This window comes from Berghia stephanieae, chromosome 14, assembly GCF_034508935.2.
Source record: "Berghia stephanieae isolate SIO BIC M18660-M18661 chromosome 14, UCSD_Bste_1.3, whole genome shotgun sequence".
NCBI lineage: Eukaryota > Metazoa > Mollusca > Gastropoda > Nudibranchia > Aeolidiidae > Berghia > Berghia stephanieae.
The window spans coordinates 1,278,128-1,303,127 of record NC_088373.1 but is presented as its reverse complement, the minus strand read 5'-3'; the positions used below and the strand labels follow the sequence as shown (position 1 = coordinate 1,303,127).

Here is a 25,000-nt window from a genome sequence, read left to right as displayed (position 1 = left end):
TTAAAGGTTTATGTTAGGCAAATGTCAATATGAAACATATCATATTTACAGATAATTTCCAATCAATACATGTAAAATAAATTATTAACCAAATGAAACTTCAAAAACTAATTAAATAGATACCTATATATATATATATATACGTGTGTGTGTGTGTGTGTGTGTGTGTGTGTGTGTGAATATAATAAATAGATAGTGAAAAATAAGTAGGCAAATTATCGAATAAATAAATTAATAAATAAATAACCCTTCTTGACCACTTGGCCACTATATTAATATAAATAAACGCCAAAGATCCAAAGCTGTGGCTAAAAATAAAAATAAAGTTTTCCAAGTCATAGCCCATCCCGGCATAATCCAGCGTCAAGACGGTGGGCCTCATATATCGTTTTGAAGCAATTGATGGTCGCAAATCTCCAAATTCGTCTTTTTCTTCTTTTTCTAATTTCAAATTTAATATTTTTTTGTCTCATCTAGTTTGTTCCATCTTTATACTAGATTGTCACTCGGACTAGATTTCTGCCGTTTGTTTAAAAAAAAACAATATGAGCTAGATATTTGGTTAACATTGCATTCTACTGTGTTTTTAAAAACAATGGCAGATTTATTGTGAATAGTGTGCAGAAAATGGAGGGCCTAACAGTTTTGTCTGGTCGGCATCGGCTTGCATTCAAGACAATTATACGTTACAGTGAGTAACATAATCAGTCGGATGGTGAAAAGGTTTAAACTGAGATATTGCCAAGTTTAGTTAGAAGGTCAAATTTATTATCAAAAATGAGTTCTTGTCATAAAAAGTAAGACAAATGGGAATTGGTTCAAATAGGAGACAGGTGTAGATTCCAAGAGCACATTATCAAAGTACTTTGAGATCACATAAAAATCTCATCCAGGCACAAGCACAGATCTACACTAAAAGGAACACACTCAAATATTGACAAATCATATATAATATGTAAACAAAACATAATACAGTGCAAAACAGAGAGATGATTTTCAAGGAAAAAAATTTCATCTCCGAAAACAAACTATACATTTGACTGTTTCCCTCTCAGCCAGGGTGCCGGCCAGGGTCAGGACAGAGCCAAGTAATCTCATTCCTAGACAAAGACAGAAAGCATGTTGGAAAACAGATATAAAGGGATATACGACACAGTAAGTACATCCCTGGCCACTATGGGGGGTCAGGAACCCCAACCAAACGTACCACTTTCTTCTCTCTTACTTGTGATAATAAAAAACATATAAACTGTCTACTTCCCTTTGAAAATAACTATATAAAATTTTCGTGGTCAAGTATGCCAGGGCAATTTCTCAAAATAATCTGTCAAAATATAATATATTAAGATGAATGCTCGAAAACTGTGAGGCTGACTGATTCAGCTGTTTGGTATGTTTTGTGCGTGCTCCTTAATATGCATTGCGAGAGAGTGGTGGTATGCGGTGGCGCTTTGGGTTCCATCCCATATAAGTGGTGGATAGAGGGGTGGTACAGCTCCATTTGGAGGTGGTGGTTGGGGATAGGGAGCATAGTAGCCTTGTTGTCCTGTTGTAGGATATGTATGCATGGTGACTGTAGTCGTAGCTACTACCTCAGGGATGCTGGATACCTGGTTAGGAAAAAAGGATAAAGTATAGGTAATGATGTCATTTGTTAGGTTTCATCATATATTATCGTCATCTCATTTGTACCATAAAAGATCAATCATCATCATCATCATCTCATCATCTCATCATCTTCATCATCATATCATCGTCATCATCATGATTTATATCACATCATCAATCATCATCATCATCATCATCATCATCATCATCATCATCATCATCATCATCATCATCATCATCATCATCATCATCATCATCACCACCAATTTCATCACCATCCATTATATAACGGTGACAAATTTCCCCTAACAGTACAATAGTCTCATCATTATAGACACTATGATAACCACGCCTCTCGGACAGTCATCATAGAGTAAACAATGACAATTAACTACTAGATTTTTGACCAATCAAAACATGAAAATTGTAACACACCCTCACACGTGCTCAGAAAAACGTAGTTGGTTGTTTAAAAACAATCAAGTGAATGAAATCGACCTCTCTCTTCTCTCTGATCTTTGTTATTGTTTTCCAACCACCAAATGGTTGACTTAATATCACACCATTTTCTGTATCAGATTATGAATATTTAGATTTACACAAAGTTTTCTGTGTTGATTATTTTGATCAAGCGGTAGAACAGCGGGTATTTTACTTTGACACGTGCCACCGATAGAAAAACCTGTGTGGTTTGCTATGTTTACTAATCAATACCATCGTTACAGTATGACGATTGTCCGAGAGGCGTGGTTATCTAGGTGTCTATGATTGGTAAACATAGCAAACTACACAGGTTTTAATATTGGTGGTATGTATCTAAGTAAAATACCCATTGTTCTACAGCTTGATGAATAAAACCAACACAGAAATCTATGTTTAAACTTAAACGTTTTAATATGATCGAGAAAATCGTGTGAGAACTAGTCAAACATCCGGTGGTATAAAAACAATAACAATGATCAGACAAAAATTTCTATTTCATTCACTTTATTGTTTAAAAACAACCGACTATGTTTGCCCGAGCACAAAAAAAAAAAAACATCTGCCAGCCAGATATAACGTGCCAACAAAATATATGTAACCTTAAATGTTAAAAATCTGATTTAATACAATTTAGTGAGAACTACTCATAAAAATGGCTGGCTGAAAACACGAATGTCGTTCCTTCTACAAGATTACCCTGGAATAAAATCGTTTTTAACCCTCTCCATACCACTTCGAGCAAAATCGTCATAATATTTGTTACGACACAATATAATTTGTTTTCTTTTCCAGATTTATTTTGTACATCATAAACTTTGAAGAATTATCTTTGTTTAATTAATAAGAACATATAGTTGTTTTATAGAGAGATTTTTTTAAATTTACAGAACCAATTTCTCTGTTGGGTAAGTAAGCCTGCCATTTTGGGAAATATACTGAAAATGATCGGTAAGGAGATCGGTTAAATGTTGAGTTACGTGTGTACCTGTCCTTTCTTGAAGATATAAAAGACCATCAAAGACCCCACCAGTACGAAAATCGAAAGAACCAATTTCTCTGTTGGGTAAGCCTGCCATGTTGGGAAATATACTGAAAATGATCGGTAAGGAGATCGGTTAAGTGTTGAGTTACGTGTGTACCTGTCCTTTATTGAAGCTATAAACGACCATCAAAGACCCCACCAGTACGAAAATCGAAAAGAACCAATGTCTCTGTTGGGTAAGTAAGCCTGCCATTTTGGGAAATATACTGAAAATGATCGGTAAGGAGATCGGTTAAGTGTTGAGTTACGTGTTTACCTGTCCTTTCTTGAAGCAATAAAAGACCATCAAAGACCCCACCAGTACCAAAATCGAGGCTGTGACGTGGAGGTAGAAGGCGTGGGCCAGGTCTACCTCGTCACCGAAATTCGTGTCTTACATAGTTCCGTATACACTGTTGGAAATTGTCTGGAGGAGGACTGGAGATGGGAGATGTTGAACATGGAGACCTCAGGCCATTCTCAGATTAAACATATTATAGTATAATATATTGGGCTATTCCAGTGTTCCCTTGGAATAATTTAGCTTTAATTGAGCTTTATATAGCGCAATATTCACAAAATGTGCTCAAAGCCCTTTACGAGGGGTCCCTGGTCAACAGCAACATTTAACATGTAGGACGGGACTTGACGCCTGTTAGGCAATATTACAAATTTTCGGACAAATACCACGCTGTTAGCGGCCAGGTACTCATTTGACACCTGAGTACGTTGAGAGAATGTGAGTAAAGAGCTTTTTCCAAGGACTCAACTATGCGCCGAGCGCGAGGCTCGAACCCAGGACCTTTTGATTCGAAAGCGAGTGTCATACCACTAGACCACATAGACTCACTATAGCCGAATAGACAATAAAGACAAATTTCCCCTTGGGGATGAATAAAGGGAATTTTAAAAAAATATTTTTAAAAACTAATCCATTGACAAGTGCTTATGGCGCTTACCAATCATTCAGACTATAAAGACTAGCATTCACACTAAAAATACATACACCCATACCACGTACACTCAATCACACACACAAACACATACACCCATATCCATACCACGTACACTAAATCACACATACAAACATATAAACCCATATCACGTACACTCAATCACACATACCAGGAAACTTATCCGCATACACATACACAAAGTGTTTACATACGCATAAATATTCCTTCTACTCTAAAATAAAACATTTTGAAGAGACATAGAATAAAGAGAGGGGTGCGATAGTTTTGAATAACTATGGGTGTATTCGATATATGAATGTAGATGGTAATGGTGACAGGGACAGTAGTTATGATGATGATGATGAAGTTGATGCTGGCATAAATTGATAACGATGTTGATGGTGATTGCGAAAGTGATGATGATGATGATGGTGATGATGATGATGATGATGATGATGATGATGATGATGATGATGATGATGATGGTGATGTCGATGATGATTGACGATGACATAAAGATAACTGCAATGATGAAGATGATGATAATGATAACAATTACGATGATGATGGTGATGATGATGATGACGATGATGATGATGATGATGATGATGATAATAATAATAATAATAATATTAATAATAATAATAATAATAATAATAATAATAATAATAATAATAATAATAATAATAATAATAATAATAATAATAATAATAATATAATAATAATAATAATAATAATAATAATAAATAATAATAATAATAATAATAATAATAATAATAATAACACCAACAAACCGGAAATGATTCCAGCGATGAGAACACCAAACAAAATCCCCCTGGAGCACAGAATTCCAGTCATGGAAGTTTTCCACATGAAATACAAGGCCATGAGACTGGCGATAACACTGTGAATGATTGCCGTGATAATCATACGACGTACAGCATTCAACCAAGCTGGAGACGAACAGTGAAACAGTTACAATACGACAACCAAAACGACTCGAGCTTGTATAGATAGTATGCGCTTGGCTAAGAAGTTCGCAACATTGCCATCCGGAAGTGTAACTGACCAACAAACAAAACTGTGTGTAAACATGATCGTTTATAGTCTGGTTAATACAGTTTAGTGAGAATTACTCATAAACGCGGATGGCAAAAAACAATAATAAAGGCCTGAGTGACGTCAACTTCGAACTATCTTTAAGGCCTATTTATGGAAGATTTTTGAAAAATGGAAGGCTTCATATAGATAGTTCGAAGATGACGTCACACAGGTCTTTGTTATTGTTTTTTTTTTTTTGCCATCCGCGTTTATGAGTTGTTCTCACTAAACTGTATTAACCAGACTATAAAAGTTCATGGTTACACAGAGTTTGTGTGTTGGTCCGTTATACTTCCGGATGGCAGTGTTGTGAACTCTTTGGCCAAGCGCATTCTATCTATAGTGTGCGCTTGGCCAAGAAAATCACAACATTGCCATCCGGAAGTATAACGGACCAACACACAAAACTTTGTGTAACAATGAACTTTTATAGTCTGGTTAATACAGTTTGGTGAGAGATCCTCTTAAACGTGGATGGCAAAAAAAAAACCCAATGACAGATACCCTAGTGAGGTCAACTTCATTCTATTTATAGGACTTTTCGTTTCAAAGCGTTGGCTGCAGAGATGGAAAAATTATTTTATAAGGTGAAGGTCGGAAGTCATTGATTTTTCGATAAATGACTGCTTACCTTGACCTTCGATTTAGATTTATTTTTAAACCAATAGCACGATCACGTCACAATCTGTTAATGTATTTTTAGCTCGAGTGGTTTATTCCTATAAGAGACTACAGAAAGAGTGTTATAATAAATACCGTACTAATGACTAATGTGATAGGTCGGAGGAGACTGTGTATAATGAACATATGAAATAAATATGAATATTTGTTGAAAAGGGCACTTCTACGGATTTCCCATGATCATTGCTCTTAACCAAGTTTAATTTAGAGTAATCTCCACTCACATATCTCAAAGCGCTTAACACCAACAACAACAACAACACCACCACCAACAACACCACCAACAACAACACCAACAACACCACCACCACCAACAACAACAACAACAACAACAACACCACCACCACCAACAACAACAACAACACCAACAACACCAACACCAACAACACCAACACCAACACCAACAACACCAAAACAACAACAACAACAACAACAACAACACCAACAACACCAACAACAACAACAACAACAACAACAACACCAACAACACCAACAACAACAACAACAACACCAACAACACCACCAACAACAACAACACCAACACCAACAACACCAACACCAACAACACAAACAACAACAACAACAACAACAACCACAACAACAACAACACCAACACCAACAACACCACCAACAACAACACCAACAACACCACCACCACCAACAACAACAACAACAACAACAACACCAACAACAACAACAACAACACCAACAACACCAACACCAACACCAACAACACCAAAACAACAACAACAACACCAACAACACCAACAACAACAACAACAACAACAACAACAACAACAACAACAACAACAACACCAACAACAACAACAACAACAACAACAACAACAACAACAACAACACCAACACCAACAACACCAACAACACCAACACCAACAACACCAACAAGAACACCAACACCAACAACACCAACAACACCACCACCACCACCAACAACAACAACAACAACACCAACACCAACAACACCAACAACACCAACACCACCAACAACAACAACAACACCAACAACACCAACATCAACAACAACAACAACATCACCAACAACAACAACAACAACACCAACAACAACAACAACAACAACACCAACAACAACAACAACAACACCACCAACAACAACACCACCACCACCACCACCAACAACAACAACAACAACAACAACGTTTAGGACGGGATAGGACATCCGTATTACGCTATTGCAAAAGTGTTCTTTTTTTTTTATTCAACTAAGTCATCACTATCTATCGATAGTGTGCGCTTGGCTAAGAAGCTCACAACATTGCCATCCGGACAACACACAAAACAGTGTGTAATCTTGATCGTTTATAGTCTGGATAATACAGTTAACTGAGAAATAATCATACACGTGGATGGCAAAAAACAATAACAAAGTCCCGAGTGACGTCAACTTCATTCTATCTATCCCACCATGCAATAGACACTTAGATAACTACGCCTCTCAGACAGTCGTCATAATGTAAACAATGGCACAGTTCACTTTACTATTTGTTTAAGTAAAATACCCACAATTCTACCGCTTGATCAATGCAACCAAAACAGAAAACTATGTGTAAATTTAAACGTTTATAATATGATTAAGAATCTCAAATGATAATAGTCACCCAATGGGCATGATCTATATTAACTTTCCAAGTGCTCGAGGTCATTGGTCATATTGCAAAATGTACTCGAAGTGACCCACTTAGTGAAAAATGTTCACAGCTTTTGAAATATCTAACATCACGATTGGTCATTTCGTTCAGATTGATACCTGGGTATGTTTACAACTTTCATAAACAAAGCAGCGTGTTTACATCTCTGAATAACTTTCCAATCGTTGGACAGTAACAGTAACAATGAACAGAGAGGGGTCGATTTCATTCATGTTATTGTTTATAAACAACCAACTATGTTTGTCCGAGCACGTGTGAAGGTGTGTCACAAATTCTATGTTTTGATTGGTCAAAAATCTACTGGTTAATATGTTACTTGCCTGGTTCGTCATCGAAGGAAACACACACCTCAGTACCTCCAGTTCTAACACAGACATCCCAGAGGCTGTAGGTGGCTTCGGGAAATTCATCTCTCTCCAGCCACCCGTACATGATACAACACGCGATCGTCAGAACGGAGCCCACAGCCAGGGTGATGAACCCTGAGAAGAGTAACTTGTTGATCTCCTTTAGTTTCATGGTAAACTATGTGGTTATTAGACGAGGTAGGTCCTGTGATCAAAGTATTGGATAAAGAATGGTAAAATATAAAAATGTCGACTGATGAAATGAAGGACTTGGAAACGCTCGTTTCGGCTTAAAAACAGGTGAGGATAGATAGATAGATAGATAGATAGATAGATAGATAGATAGATAGATAGATAGATAGATGGATGGATAGTATGAAGCTGACGTCATTCAGGTTTTTGTTATTGTTATTTGCCATCCAAGTTTATGAGTAATTCTTACTAAACTGTATGAGCCAGTCTATAAACGTCCACGGTTACACATAGTTTCGTGTGTTGGTCCGTTATACTACCGGATTGCAATGTTCTGAGCTTCTTAGCCAAGCGCATACTATATATATATATATATATATATATATATATATATATATATATATATATATATATATATATATATATATATATATATATATATATATATATATATATATATATATATATATATATATATATAATTTCATCCTCCAAAAGCATTTGACAAGTGAGGCAAAAGACAATTCACTGAGCGGAGGCTCAGTGTCAACAGGTGTCAGCCGTGTTGACCGGAAAATGAAAGTGTAATGAAAGACCCTTATCCATTCAAATCCTGGAGGCAAGATGGCGGCTTTTTGGGCATATACTCAGGAAACAAGAAATATCAAGGTAGACCACCCACGTCCATTCATACTGTCCTCAATTGAGAGTATGCCGATGACGTCACGCATTTACCATCCACGGTTACTTCCCTTGTAGGAAGAGATTTCTCACTTCCGATCGAGTTGTTTACATTAGGAACTGAGTGACTGAGTGTGGCCGAGTCAACACAAAACTGTCAAAAATGCCGCGAATTTGTGCTGTCTATGGATGCAATAAATCTAAAATGAAAGGATTATCTCTCTATGGGATTCCGACCGTAAAATATGACGAAGGAAACTCAATTTTGGAGCTAACAAAGAAAAGGCAACGACTGTGGCTGAAGGCCATCAACAGAGCAGACATCACAGTTGAAAATATCAAATACTACCACCAAGTGTGTTCTGACCACTTTGTCTCAGGTAAGATTGTTTCCTTCACTTAATTAAACTTGTTTCATTTGACTACTAATAAATATTGAGTTTTGATACAAGGCCGTAGGTTGTTTGTTCTTTCATTTACTTTGTTACAAAGAACTGAGGCTCTACGATTCGACACTTTATTCACTCTTTCACGTTCTCGATTCTCGTGTGATTGTTGGCACTTTCGGAGGGCATGGACTCTGGCGGGCGGAGTAATTTTAATCAATTATTGGGGGGGGGGGGGGGGTATTTAAAAAAAAAAAAAATTTAAATGTTTATTTTACCTCCGGACAGGGGAATAGAGTGAGAAGTGACATTTAGGAAGGGGGATCTCCAGTCAAACTGTGATTGGCAGATATCAAATCTATGACACATATACTCATTTTCAAAACGTTGAACCATCCAACCTACACGGTTATATGAAAGACTTGTTTGATACGAAAAATGTTTTAAAAAAAAAATTAAAGTCGAATCCCATGCTTTCACCTTCTATTCCATGCTAATTTATCCCACATTATGCATTTCAATAGCCCACTAAAAATAGGCAAGAATATTTTCTACACTTTAAAAAAATCATATCTCACATCATATCAAATCTAACACGAGTTAATTCGTAGTCATAGATTTTTATAAAGTGTTTGTCCATTCTTTTCACTTACAATTTCCCCTGCAATAGTTCAATGTAAGTGGTTCGTAACCCATCGAATGACATTTTGTGTGACCATGAACATTTTAAAAATGTGTCTGTCACCTTTCTTCAGCAACATAAAATGTCTAGTTAATAAAGCATTGGTAAAATTACTCCTCTCAGAGAGGCCACATCTTTCTTAAAGTGCCTGATTGCGAGGAAATTGTCTAAAACCGTAGTTCTACATTCTTATCATCTTAAAAAGGCAATTCATGTAAATAAGAGTGAAAATCTTGCATTTTGATGACTTTCAGATTTTTCCTTTTCAAATTCAGATTTTTTAAAACAAAGATATGTAGATCTTTGTCGACTTTGGCAGGTCTTAAATCTAGCATTATGTAAACATCAAGGAGAAATATGACAAAATTTTCATTCTTTACAGGTCGACCAGCTTACTACAGAATGGATACAGACCCTGATTGGATTCCAAATAAGAATCTTTCAAGACCAAATCTGGGGAAAAACACCACAATTGGCATGAATCGTCACTTACGCCAGTTGAGACGTTTTGAAAATAAAGTAAGGTTTAATGTTTTGGCCACTATTTTCCCCCCTAAAAAAAAAAATACCAATGAAAATTTACTTAAAAATCAAATTTCCATTAGGGCGTCCCTTGGTAAAATTTTATCTTCTTGATCATCTTGATTTAACTGATGTGAGATTCTGAAATAACCTGTCAGATGGTCCTAGTTTCGAGCCCCGCTCTGAGTGGCGCATAGTTGAGTCCTTGGAACTGCTCTTTATGCACATTCTCTCACCGTACTCAGGTGTAAAAATGAGCCATGTCTCGTCCTACATGGTACGTGTTGCTGATAATCAGGGACTATTTGTAAAGCGCTTTGAATTTGAGCATGTTTAGTGGATACTATGCTATATAAAAGTTCTTTTTTTAAAATGATTAGCCGCATTGCAAAGCTGAGTTTCATTCATTTGTTAGTTGTGGCTTGAGTTTTACTGCCAGAATGCCCATCCTGAGCAAACACTACCCATTTATCCAGGCTTGTGACCGGCCTCACAAGCTGTTGGGTTGTACCCCATAAAGAAACAAGATACAGAAGTTGAGGTGGCAGAAATGAGGATGTTGAGATGGTCACTTGGCTGGACAAGAAAAGATAAAGTGAGAAATTAACTAAACCGAAGGGTGACTGAAGTGAAAAATTTATCAATAAAGATTGAAATGGTTCGGACATGTAAAGAGACCTGTCCCCACGGAATTTTTGCCATTTCAAACACCAAAATGTGCCAAAATTTGCCATAAAAAATAGCAAAATTTTGCCCAAAAAATTGCCGCTAGTTTTACAAAAATCAAACAATTAAAACAACATGTAAGGTAAAAAATTGACACAAATAGGGCATTTTGTAGAATATTGATGTCTCAACATGTCAACATGAATTTATTTACATTTTGAATGATTTGAAATAATATAATATTAATAATAATAGCCATAGTAAGTAAGTAAGTAAAAAAAAGAAGGAAGTAATCAAAATATTTTATTAACTATTTAGCTTCTTAAAATTTGGGAAATCAAAGTGAACAATCACATAAAAAATTCAAAATTTGAAAAACTAATTAAGGAGAGGAAAAAACTAACTATTCACAAGGAAAGAGAAACAAAATCCATTTTCCAATGGGGGCACATTAAATTTGTATTCTCTACTTACTATCCAATTTTGAGCATTATTATTATTATTGCTTTATATTTCAATATATGCCTAACAACAAGATATGAAGTGAGTAGAAAAGTGCCAGAAGACAATAGAGAATAAAAATTATTTTCGCGGCGGTGGTGGGGTTTGAACCTGCGACCTTATTGGTACGACAACTCCGCCTGGCAGGTGAGAGCGTGGCTCTACCGTGTGAGCTATCCACGAACACAAAATATTCGTTTCAAACTCAAAGTCATTTCTAGATCCCTCTCTCACCCACTTCTTGAGACCGCCGATTCGTTCACCACCATCGCGAAGTAATTTTGACCAGCAGTTAAGCTTATTAGCCAATATTCTCATCACAAACATATAACATAGAAACGATTGAGACATTGAGTATGCTCCGGTGTATGGGGTGAATTTTTAATTCAGAAAAGTGAGTGGAGCAGGCACTTATGTTGGTAACAACAAGATATGAAGTGAGTAGAAAAGTGCCAGAAGACAATAGAGAATAAAAATTATTTTCGCGGCGGTGGTGGGGTTTGAACCTGCGACCTTATTGGTACGACAACTCCGCCTGGCAGGTGAGAGCGTGGCTCTACCGTGTGAGCTATCCACGAACACAAAATATTCGTTTCAAACTCAAAGTCATTTCTAGATCCCTCTCTCACCCACTTCTTGAGACCGCCGATTCGTTCACCACCATCGCGAAGTAATTTTGACCAGCAGTTAAGCTTAATATCCAATATTCTCATCACAAACATATAACATAGAAACGATTGAGACATTGAGTATGCTCCGGTGTATGGGGTGAATTTTTAATTCAGAAAAGTGAGTGGAGCAGGCACTTATGTTGGTAACAACAAGATATGAAGTGAGTAGAAAAGTGCCAGAAGACAATAGAGTGCCTGCTCCACTCACTTTTCTGAATATATGCCTAATGGGTTTTGAATGAGAAACATAAAAAAAATCATGAAAAATCATAATCATATCATGAAAACTAAGTGCAACTTGTGGCTAAAAATAAAATTGCATTTTATGAAAAAAATTTAGAACACATTTTGTTTACATAAATGATAAATGTGATAAATTTCTTATGAAAAGAATTAAACTATTAAAAGTAAAATTCTTTCTTGAATGCAATAAAATAAAAATAGGAAATTGGGATTATGGGATGAAGGACTCCAGAGCTTTTCAGGAAAAAGAAGAAAAAAGGCGAAAAACAAAGCTTGGGATTTCCAATAGCCTAAGCTAGGCCATAGAGGTAGGAGGCTAGGCCTAGACATGTTTGTCCGTTATTTAGTGCCAATTTTGGATGCTCGCATTGAAAGTCGCCGTCTCTTCACAATTTTTCATAGCTTTTGTTATTTTAAAAAAACAAAAATCGTCAATTTAGCCTAAAAACAGCGAAAATTGCGACCTTTTGCGGCCTTTTGCGGTCAAGGGTGAAATGTGTGGCCGCGAAAAACTGCGGGGACAGAGAGACGATAGATGGGAGTGCGTGGGAAGGAAAGTATTGGACTTACAAACATATTCCATGATGAGGATAGACAGAAGAAAAAGCCTGTGTGACATTCACAGTGGAGTACCACAGAGTCAGTGGTATCAGTATCAGGCTATACTTGCATACAACATTGACAGTAAAACAATTTGTGAATTATATTTATATTTAAAAGTGCCTTCACAGCACGATAAAGATTTTATTATTTAGATATTGTCTATCTACAGAATTCATTTGTGCTGCAAACAAAAAAGAGAACACATTTGATGATGAATGAGACAAATATGGTCGATCAGAAGAAACAGAGGTTAAAATTATGTTATAACATCAATAAATATAAATAAAAAGTGTACTATCTAAATACAATTACGAGATTGAAAAATTTATTTAAAGAAAAGATGAGTTTTTATATTTAATGTCGCTCAAAAGATGATATATGTAGATTGATTGAATTTAATGATTTAAGGTTTATCCGCTGCAAACATTAATATATCGGCCCAGTAAAAAGGCGAAAATGAAGTAAAAAGTTCTAGAATTAAATTAAAGCACCAAGAAAAGGAAGACAACAGGGGATTGTTATAAATAGAAAAGATGTAATTCAAAAGTACATATCAAAGTACTTATTGAGATCACTCCTGCTAGGTATTGCCAGGGTACAACCAAGTGATCTCCATTCCAAGACAGACAAAAGGCAATTGGAAAACATGATATACGGGATTTGAAGATACAGTAAGGTTTGCCCTGCCACTATGGAGGTCATGAACCCACCCAGACTAATTCAGGATGAAAAGAGAAACTAATAAAGTGATATTGGTTTACTTTTATAAAACATATTTCTAGGAATACTAAGATTTTAGTTCTTGTCACGTGATAGAAATAACCTACAATATATCTTTTGCCGCCATTTAAAACATATTTCAGTTGAAACCAAATTATAAACATTTTGACCATAAATTAAATCATTTTAAGGAAGTTGGTCACATATCATATCAAGCAATTTAATGCTCAAAGCACATACAACAACACTCAACATAAAGGACTAGCTATAATGCTTTTGAGGCACTTTTATAACATTACATTGCTGGCAGCCAGGTGCTCATTTTATACTCAAGTTGGGTGCGAGAGTGTGAGTAAACAGACTTCTCTCAGGAATCAACTTTGTATTGCCCACATCGGGACACGAACCCAAGACCTATTGTGATTTCACCAATACACAGGGATTTAAATCACTTGTGTCACTATATTGTCATTTCAGCCCCAGTAAAGAGGAAAATGAATGGATAGTCCAAACATTATTTCTGTGTTTATTTATATATAAAAGTGCCTTCACAGCATGATAAAGATTTTATTATTTAGATATATTGTCTATCTACAGAATTTATTTTTGCCTGAAAATAAAGAAAGTGGAACACATTTGATGAATGAAACTGAGACTGAGACACATATGGTTGATTCAGAAGAAACAGAGGTAAAATTAAAAATAACAACCATCAATAAGATCATATATAAAAAGTGTGAATTTATGAAAAATATAATTACTAGATTAAAATAATTTGTTTAGAGAAAAGATGGTTAACTATGATTTCACCAATCCACAGGGATTTACATCGCTTGTATCACCATATTGTCATTTCCGCCCCAGTAAAGAGGAACATGAATTGAGAGTCCAAACATTATTTACAAAGCATAGAATTGATATTCCATTGTTTTTAAAGTTTTCAAAGAGCTTGTTACAATTTAAGATCATGTTAACCCCTTCTGATGAATAATTGCATTGATATATAGAGAATGACAGATTAATTAAAAAATGACTTAATCATGAGTAGGTAGGTTAAAAGTAAAAGTATATTTGATTTCTATTTATCCAGCAGGACACAAAAATGAACGAACCAAGAGAAGCTGACACAATTGACAGTAACAAAATTATGCTTCAAGATGTGGGAACACAGACAGACCTCACAATGGAAATGATTGATCAACTTGAAAATACAAAGTCAGTACTTAATGACATGACTGTTGAAATTTCATCTCTGCGACAGAAGGTGTCTTTTAATTCTTTTAGTGAAGAAGAATTCAGGAATAATGATGACAACGTCAAGTTCTACACTGGTTTGACATCATTCCAAATACTGATGCATGTCGTTGATCACATATCCCCATCTTTGCGACACAAAAACAATTCACTAACTAAATTTCAGGAAATTTTATTAGTATTGATAAAAATCAGGTTAGGATTGCCAAACAAATTACTTGGCCATATGTTCTCCATTGACCAGTCTACGGTTTCAAGGATTTTTCTCAGAGTTTTAAATGTAATGTATTATAATCTAAAATTTCTTATTGTCTGGCCAGAAAAAGAGGCATTGCAAAGGTCAATGCCACTTGAATTTGTAAGATGCTTTTCGAAGCGTGTAGCAGTAATTATAGACTGTTTTGAAGTTTTTATTGAACAACCTTCAAATATAAAAGCAAGAGTCCAGACATATTCACATTATTAAAGTCATAACACAATTAAGTATCTAATAGGTATAACCCCTCAAGGTTCAGTATGCTTTATATCTGATGGATACGGGGAAGAACAAGTGATAAATTTATAGTGGAAAATTCAAATTTTCTTTCACATCTTGAAATGGGCGATATCGTCATGGCTGATAGAGGTTTTGACTGTCATGAAAGTGTGGGTTTGATGTGCGCTGATTTAAGGATACCAGCTTTTACAAGAGGTAAAAAACAACTTTCCCCTTATGACCTGGAAGCAACAAGGAAGCTTGCACATCTAAGAATTCATGTTGAAAGGGTAATAGGCAATATGAGACAAAAATCATCCATTTTAAGCACCAAAATACCAATTGATTATGTTATATCATCAGAAACTGAGAAGACGACTCTTGATCAGATTGTGAGTGTGTCGGCTTGTATCGTAAACCTCTGTCCTCCTATTGTCCCATTTATTTAATAATGATATACTAATAATAATACAGTGCTATCCATCTATAAGCATCATCATTTTGTTACTAATAAAGTGGAAACGTTTTGAAAATTTAGCCATTTCTGATTCTTTGTTTTGTTTTCAGTGATACTAAGCTGCTAGAAGTTGTGGACTGTAAAAAGTAATAAACAAAAATGAATAGAACAGACAGCTCAATTACTTTTTTAAAAACTAAGGTGTTCTAAATTGAGCATAATATAAAACAACGCATAAAATATGGTGTGTAAAAAAAAACGAGAAGGGGGGGGGGGCAGGTAGAAAAGAAATTGGAATAAAATGTATCCACTGAAATAAATCCAATAAAGCAGTGAAAATGATAATCCAGAAGTATGACAAATGTACAGTGATCCTTTAGAAATGGAGTGATCACGAATGTGAGCTAATCTTGACAAATCTACTCCAACGATGAATGAAATAACACAAACCTAAGAAACTTAAGATTAGAAATATCACAAGAGACAATAGTTCAGTTATTTTCCAGTCTGGGGTTAGTCCTCTTACTTTTAATCAGATGTGTTTCGTTCTGGATTATTATCACCACTTATTGGATTTATTTCAGCGGATAAAATTTCACACCTAAATCTATTCTTCCGGGGTTCACCTCCTCCCCCTCTTTTTTTAAACACCAAATTTTATACATTGTTTTATATTTCACTCAATTTGGAATTCCTTAGTTACAAATTGAATGCTTCTTTTTGTTTACATTTCAAGAAATTTTTTTCTCTACAGTTTTATAGTAAAGTATTGGGGGCCTTTTGTTATTGGCAGAAGACAGGCTTTGAGTCGGAAACATTCCGTGTTTGATGTTTTTAAAAATGATTAAGCTGTTAAACTCATTTTTGTTTATTACGCTTTGTTTTAAGGACTCATGAAATAGCTTCGGTTTCCAAATGAAGAATGCTGAATTCAAACAGAGCTGCAAACTAATGATAAAATCTATTACGCTTTGTTTTAAGGACTCATGAAATAGCTTCGGTTTCCAAATGAAGAATGCTGAATTCAAACAGAGCTGCAAACTAATGATAAAATCTAAATAAAATAGGATTAGATCTTTGAGGAAAAAAATAAAGCTTGTTACTTTAAAACTAAGAATTTCATCTGAAATCAAAAGTACTGTGCAGGCCTTGTATCTAAATTTTAACAACATTCCTTTCCATTTCAATCAAAAATAAGGACCAGGCTACTTAAAATAGTTGATATTTAAATCAAACTGGATGCATAAATTATTTTTTTTAAAAGGACCATGTCTTTACATGGAAAAATCAGAGGGAAAGAACAGAAGTTGACAGCTCTGTAAAATACAGTGTAATAATACATATGATATATTTAACTTTGAGTGAAAAAGAAAATGGTTTTGTGATAATTGAAAAAAAAACACGAAGAGCAAATCTCAACGTTAAAAATGGCTTTTTAAGAGACTTGATTCAATTTTCTCCGTTTGCTCTTGGTGTTTTTGCACGTCTCACAAAACCATTTTCCTTTAGGAACTCTTGACAATCCAACACAGTCCACGTGATACCATTCTTCACAACTGCCATCACATTGAATCATTTTTCCATACTCTGATTTCCAGCAGATACAGAATAGTTTATTTTTATTGGGAGAAGAAGGTGTTGGTGCAGCTTCCCCAGCTTTTACTAGTCTAGAAAAAAACTGAGCAACTAACTCAGGTAATACAACCTTTTTAAAATATTCTTCACACTTCTGAAGTTTTGAAAAATAAAGTCTTTGTCCAAAGAGATCCTTTGAGTGAAACAATCTTTTGTTGTCCACACAAAAAAGTCACAATAATCCGTGCCTGTCACATACATTTGACATTGCACTTGGTAATAATACGGATGATCTTTCCTAAGTTCAAAAGTAGTAGTGTTGACAATTAAACAAAAATTACTAATGGATGTGACAGCCTTACGAATTGTAAGATCCCTAGCAGAGTAAGGACATTTGATTTCCAGACATCCTTGTCCACAACACTCACAATAAACGATGCCGTCTGGTGAAGCTGCAATGAAAGGTGTCTCATTCTTTATAAAGAGACCACAACGCCTGAAGGTAAAACTGTGATGGATATACCTATCGACAGAATGAACATAGGCATCAAATGCCTCGCTTTCTTTGTCCATTCCCCACTTAACAGCAGACACATTTGATAATACATTTTTTGACGAAATCAAAGAATTTAACAGGCTCATTGAAGTGGAAAAGGAAATGTTCGTGCGACATACAGAATAAAACTTTTGAGGCCGTAATCCTCCCCTCCCACACATTTGATTTGTTTTGCGCACGAGTCTCCTTTTCCGCAAATAATGATTGCTCAGGGGAGCAAGAAAAATCTAAACTATCACAATATTGAAGGATATCATCATACGAACGATCAATAAATTCTTCATTTATAAATGATCGAAAAAATACAGGCATTTTGGTCGAAGGAATGAAAGGAGTCTGATGCTCCTTCACAACAGATAATACAACACTCTTTGAAGATAAGGTTGATAATTTTTTAAGGAAGGTCTCCTTCACGGCTGATGAGGGTTCAACACATTTTGGTTTTGGATGGGGGGTTTTGACCTTTTCTTCATTCAGAAGTATTTTCCTTTGAGACTGGGCTCCAGTGAAATTTATGTCAACTGCCCTCAAACTCTCTGCACAATTCTGTTGGCCACATGGAGGTTTCCAGTAAGCTGGGCGACCTGTCACGGTTTCCTTCTCTGCTACTCTGTTTGTGGCTTCGATGAAGAAGAGAATGGTTGCAACATGAGTGCAAACTTCTCCTAATCCTGCAACACATGTGCAATGAGCCGAGCATACACGTCCATCATCAGACACAATCGCCCATGCCTCCACCGGCTTTTCGCTTAGTCTCATTGAATGAAGAACCTGAAATAAAGGAAGGAAACATAAAATCAGAAAAGATTTCACACTGTTCATACACTTACGATTCTTTATTTAGCCCCCCCCCCCCCCCCCCTCCTCCATTGAAAGGCTGTATGGAAACGATTTAAAAAATTGCACCCTTTTGGTACATTTTGATTGAACTCAGACCCATTGAGGTATTGAAGCAATGACAACTTGCACAAAAACAAATTGTGCCATCATATCATCAATTTCAATCAATCCAAAAGTTTATTTTTAGACAATTGCCAATATAAATTATGCATTAACGTGCGCGCACACACACACACACAAACAGAAATTATAATAAAATATAACTATATTATATTCAAGACAGTCACAAGGATTGTGCAACAGAGCATTGTTTCACATCGCAAACGAAGCTCAATTACTGAATTCATCACACCAAAATAAGACAGACCTCTTCAACACCAGGATTCTTCATTATGATAAATGACTCCCTTTTTTCCCCTTTCAAATTGAGTGTTTTTATTCAATTTATACCATCATGAATTACAAAAATAAATATAAAATTTAAAAAACAAAAAATACATTAAAAAAAAAAGCCACAAAAAAAACCAACCCAAACATATACCACTACAACAGCCGCATTATCGGGTGGTGTTGCGACATTACGACTCACTAATGAAAGGAAATATCTGTGAAATGTATTTCATGGAAATCTTTGGTCTATGTCTACTTCGAACTTAAGCAAGCCCAAGCCTCCTCCTGATGACCATGCTTTAAGACGACATGATCTGTATTAAGATACATAATGTTATCCGAATCCCAACAGTTAACTCAACATACAAAAATGACTAATTTTACGGCAAAAGTGATAAAATTTACAGTTTTTTGTAATAAAATTGCGGCTTCAAATGGCAATCCTCTGCGATACTGGCTTATAGTTATAGCTTTCACCAAAGTGCTTCACTCATGATTTTGAGCATGGAGACCTTTGTCCTCATTTCTTTTTAAAAACTAGTCAAAATTGGTTAAGGAACCTTGCATCCCTTTGCAAAAATGGTCCACTGTGAAATTTAATATTGGATAGCCTATTGAACTGCTACATATGCTCCCATAATGAGACTGCCACCCTCCTCTTTTTTTTTCGAATGTATCCTTTCACTCTCCGTCTATGAATTTGAATCAAAATCATCAATCAATGTGATTAAATCATTTGTAGGAATTTACCTTTGCTTTCACAATTTTATTGTCACATCCAGGAGGTTGGAAAACCAGCAGCTCTTTAACCCATCCATTGTACGTACTTACTTAGATGCCTTTCGCGTCTCGACCGAAAGATCGGGTCGCCTTGGCTGTTTCCAGTATTTCCTGTGTGAGGTGTCTCCAATATTGCCGGTCCTCTGCTAGGGTTCTCAGATTTTCAAGGTCCCCTGCCGTTATGAGACTAATGCTTTGTCCAAGTGTTGTGAGGTTTTTGTTTAGGATCACGGGGAGTGTTGTGATCGGTCTTCCTCTGAAAAGGTTCCCGTGTTTTTGGAAGTATCCCGACATGGCTTGGTTTGCTGGTACGTTTTTGTCCCTGCGTAGTATGTGACCGAAAAGTTGCCATCGTTGTTGTAAAATGTCAAGGGAGATTGGTCTTTCTTTTGTGATCTTATAGAGTGATTCATTTGAGATGTTTTTGGGGTATTTGATGTCCAGTACCCTTCTTAGCTGTGTGCGATGGAAGGCATCCAGATGTTCTTCTTTGGATTTTGTCAACGCCCAAGTGCCGCAGTTATACAGAAGTACCGGTTTTACAAGAGCATGGTACAGTTTCAGTTTGGTTTTTCTCTTTATTTTGTCACCTCTAATCCATACATTGGTGAGTTTACTGAGTGCGGCGTTTGATAGCTGTTTTCTTCTTTGTACATCCTCGGTGTCTCCAATTAGTGAGCCGACTTTCTTTGTTCTTTTCCATTCCTCTTTGTTCCTCGATATTGTTGTAAATTCGGTTTTATTGGCATTGACTTGGAGGTTATATTTCATGAGGGTATTTTGTATGATGTCTATATTTGCTGGTGTTGATCCAATAAAATCGACATCATCTGCATAGGCGATTTCTCTAGGGATTGCATTCTCAATATGAGTCGTTGGTTTTGGAATGACTTTTCGAACTTCTTTCAGAGCGTGTTCTAAGTATATTGTGAACAGAATCGGGCTCAGACTATCTCCTTGGGGGGTCCCGATGTTACTTTCAAACTGCGTCTGTTTTGTGGCCCCGTATATCCTTGGTTGTATCTTTGTGTTGCTGAGGAGAAATCGGATTGTATCCATCCATTGTATGCTTGGTTAAAAGCAGCAAGGCCCTTTAGTGCCTGAAAAATTGAAAAATAAATGAAGTCAGATCAACAAACTTAGCCTTACTTTGACAAACTCAATAAGAATAGGTAATTTTAAGTTTTAAGTTTTAAAAAAGTAAAAGTAATAACCTCACCACTTAATAAAAAGAACATCAAACAATGCAATTATTAATCAAATTTTGGAGCAACTGACTTTACTGACAAGAGGGGGAAAAGGAGCTCAGACTCTAATACTCTAAAATAAACACGTTTGAGTTTGAGGGTTTTAATTAATTTTGGCGACCTCCTCTCTCTCTCTCTCTCTCTCTCTCTCTCTCTCTCTCTCTCTCTCTCTCTCTCTCTCTCTCTCTCTCTCTCTCACACACACACACACACACACACACTCACACACACACACACATACACACACACTTACACATACACCATAGAGTATCATTAGTTACAAGTTTCAATTTATTGTGAAACAAAGAAGCAGAAGTAGAAGACCATCAGTACGACGATTCTTATGTTATGATGAACATGAACATAAGACTATAAATATAAACATTCAATATCATCATATGAAAAAAAAAAAAATGATCAAGAGACTGAGATTCTTCATGTCCACACAGAAATAGAAGAAAAAAAATTGCCTGGAAAAAAAAACAAGTTGAACTGAGAAAATTGGTTGGACTTGGACTTGGAATCTGGCTCTTCTGAGTGAGAATCGAAGGATACTGACAACTCAAACATCAATAAAATATTCAAAATATAAAAAAAAACATATACACATCTTAAAACTTCTAAGACTATTGAGTTATTATCATATTTTTTAAACCATCAAAACGTCTACATTAAAAAAAAAAAGAAAAGGCGAATCCCATGTGGGTTATGAGATGAGATGCAAACTTTACTTACCCGGCTTACCCCGAAATCCTCACTTGTGCAGAAACTTTCTCGTAACACCAGATAAGTAAAAATATGATGGTACGTGATTGGAGGATACATCTTGATATCCTTTGACCATTTTTCCGATTGTATGTAATAGGGATCAATCCCATTCACGCTTTCAATTTTTTCCTTGTATCGTTTTTTCGAAACAGGGTCCATTGCCATGTTTGCATTGGTCGCCATTTTGAAGAAATCTCCACTTCCATCAAGGCACTGAACCGTGTAAAATGTCAAAATTAACTCCCCTAGTCATTTACAGCATACTCTCAATAGAGACCTAAAACGTCTTCAAAATAACAAAGTATTAAAATCAAAGGAAGACCTTACGAACTTAGCATCCACGGCAAAAGACCGTGAACAATGGAAGGAAATGACACAGATGATTATAGAGGCAGTCGAGGCGTCCTGATTGGATGATTAGGAAGTGAAAGGATTTAAGTCAGTAAGCCATAATATATATATATATATATATATATATATATATATATATATATATATATATATATATTATATATATATATATATATATATATATTTGACGTCACCCAGGTCTTTGTTATTGTTTTTTGCCATCCGCGTTTATGAGTAATGCAAAGTGAACTGCATTAACCAGACTATAGATAGTATGCAGATGACGTCACTCAGGCCTTTGTTATTTTTTTTGCCATCCGCGTTTGTGAGTTGTTCTCACTAAACTGTATTAACCAGACTATAAAAGTTCATGGTTACACAGAGTTTGTGTGTTGGTCCGTTATATTTCCGGATGGCAATGTTGTGAACTCCTTGGCCAAGCGCATTCTATCTATAAACGTTCATGGATACACACAGTTTAGTGCGTTGGTCCGTATACTTCCGGATGGCAATGTTATGAGCTTCTTAGCCAAGCGCATACTATCTATATTATATTTCCATGTGCTCGAGGTCATTGGTCACATTGGAATAGGTGCTCAAAGTGACCCAGATAGTGAAACGTGTTAACAGTTTTTGAAATATCTAGCACCACGATTGGTCATTTGTTCAGCTTGACACAAGGGTATGTTTACAACTTTCATAAACAAAGCAGAGTGTTTACATTTCTGAAGACATATCCAATCGTTGGACGTTAACAAATCATGTGATTGATGACTTGGTTGGACGAAAACCTGAATATAGATCGATCCCATTCAGGACCAGGCAATGCTACAAGATGAAGATCTGTATAAATGGATATGCAACAGTGCTAGACATGTAAGAAAAAACAAAACAAACAAGATTTTTAAAATCCCTTAAAAATCGGTATTCTTGGTCTAGGACTCGAACCTCAGACCTCTTGATTACTGGTAATTAGGAGGTGTGGGGGTCGATGCTCAGTGGAAGAAGATTGATTAAAACAAAAAATTGAATGTATTTTTTCTTGCTTTGTCTGGCAGCGTTTCATAAACATTGCGATCTTTATTCATACTGTAGATAGTATGCGTCAAGAAGGTCACAGCATTGCCATCCGGAAGTATAAGGGACCAACACACAAATCTAAGTGTCACCTTGAACGTTTAGAGTCTGCTTCATACAGTTTAGTTAGAATTACTCATAATCGTGGATGGCAAAATACAATAACAAAGATCCGAGTGACGTCATCTTCGTTCTATCTATATTGAGGACAATACGTGAAGGCTGGTTTTCCAAAACTCTTTAAGTCGATTTTTCTACTTTTTGAGATTTTCCATCCATGAGATAAATGGGCATGATCTATATTCGTTTTCCATGTGCTCGAGGTCATTGGTCACATTGCAAATTGTGCTCAAAGTGACCCACATAATGAAAAGTTTTCAAAGCTTTGGAAATATCTAACATCACGATTGGTCATTTTGTTCAGCTTGACACACGGGTATATTAACAAGTTTCATAAACAAAGCAGCGTGTTTACATTTGTTAAGAAACCTCCAATCGTTGGACATCAACAAATCACGTGATTGAGGACTTGGTTGGACGAAAGCATGAATATAGATCGCTCCCATTGAAATGTAGATTATATTTTAAGCATCAACTGGCACAGGAATTTCCCCTAGGTTTGTGTGAATTTGAAGTTTAAATATGATAAAATAATGGACTGAATGAGAAATTAACCCTCTCCTTACCAGCCATTTTCAGGATTTTCCCCAAAACTTGACACCCAACTAACACAAAAATAGATTTTTATCACTCAAACACAATAGCAGGAAAACTCTTGCGATAAATTATGTCTTTCACAAGACATGTTCTACAAAAGACTTTTCATCTTATTTAAATTTTACAAAAGAAATTTGAATAAGACAGATGTTGGTTGTATCGTAACGAATGTGACGATTTTCATGTAGTTGGTAAGCAGAGGGTTGAAGGGCTAATAATAATCCTTAATATCTCAAAATGGGGAAAAGCAACGTTAGGGAGTTTTGTGAAAAACACTCTTCAAGTTATGTTACAATCTGTGAGGAATAAATAATCTTCATATTGATGCTGTGCACTTCCGTAAATTACTCACAACATTCAGCCAGTCGGATATAGCGTAACGACTCACAAAACTTTAGATAATGTGCGCTTGGCAAAGGAGATCACAACATTGCCATCCGGAAATATACGGACCAACACACAAAACTATGTGTGACCATGAACTTTTATAGTCTGGTTAATACAGTTTAGTGAGAATTACTCATAAACGTGGATGGCAAAAAACAGTAACAAGTACTCGAGTGACGTTCTATCTATATGTAGCCTTGATCGTTTATTGCCCGATTTACACAATTTAATGAGAACTACTCATTTAAATAGCTGGCTAACAATAACAAAACAGCCGAGGGACGTCAAGTTCGTTCTATCTGGTTTTAGATTAATATTCAAAATGAGGTCCACACCGAGACAGTACCATGTAGATATGATGGGTCAAAAATATG

At 35.8% G+C, this 25,000-nt stretch overlaps 2 protein-coding genes and 2 long non-coding RNA genes across 4 annotated transcripts in view; 1 reads left to right on the top strand and 3 right to left on the bottom strand.

The window, feature by feature from the left end:
- Positions 1 to 1,477: 1,477 nt before the first annotated feature.
- On the bottom strand, positions 1,478 to 7,915 carry LOC144960065 (uncharacterized). The gene is made up of 4 exons (XR_013642749.1): positions 7,855 to 7,915; positions 4,863 to 5,021; positions 3,390 to 3,550; positions 1,478 to 1,610 (listed from the first exon to the last, which is right to left on the bottom strand). It is a non-coding gene; the product is annotated as an uncharacterized LOC144960065 (long non-coding RNA).
- Positions 7,916 to 7,921: 6 nt separating this feature from the next.
- LOC144959441 (uncharacterized) overlaps positions 7,922 to 25,000 on the bottom strand; it is a 27,527-nt gene continuing 10,448 nt past the window's right edge. Inside the window, exon 2 of the long non-coding RNA XR_013642625.1 lies at positions 7,922 to 8,090. This is a non-coding gene — a long non-coding RNA (uncharacterized LOC144959441). The remainder of the gene's footprint in view (positions 8,091 to 25,000) is intronic.
- LOC144959842 (uncharacterized) lies at positions 8,788 to 11,532 on the top strand. Its single transcript, XM_078892628.1, has 2 exons — positions 8,788 to 9,138; positions 10,209 to 11,532. The coding sequence occupies exons 1-2, from the start codon at positions 8,922 to 8,924 to the stop codon at positions 10,460 to 10,462; spliced, it is 471 nt and encodes a 156-aa protein (XP_078748754.1). The 5' UTR covers positions 8,788 to 8,921; the 3' UTR covers positions 10,463 to 11,532.
- On the bottom strand, positions 17,957 to 22,293 carry LOC144959437 (uncharacterized). Its single transcript, XM_078892022.1, has 3 exons — positions 22,071 to 22,293; positions 20,050 to 21,179; positions 17,957 to 18,840 (listed from the first exon to the last, which is right to left on the bottom strand). The coding sequence occupies exon 2, from the start codon at positions 21,136 to 21,138 to the stop codon at positions 20,131 to 20,133; it is 1,008 nt and encodes a 335-aa protein (XP_078748148.1). The 5' UTR covers positions 21,139 to 21,179; positions 22,071 to 22,293; the 3' UTR covers positions 17,957 to 18,840; positions 20,050 to 20,130.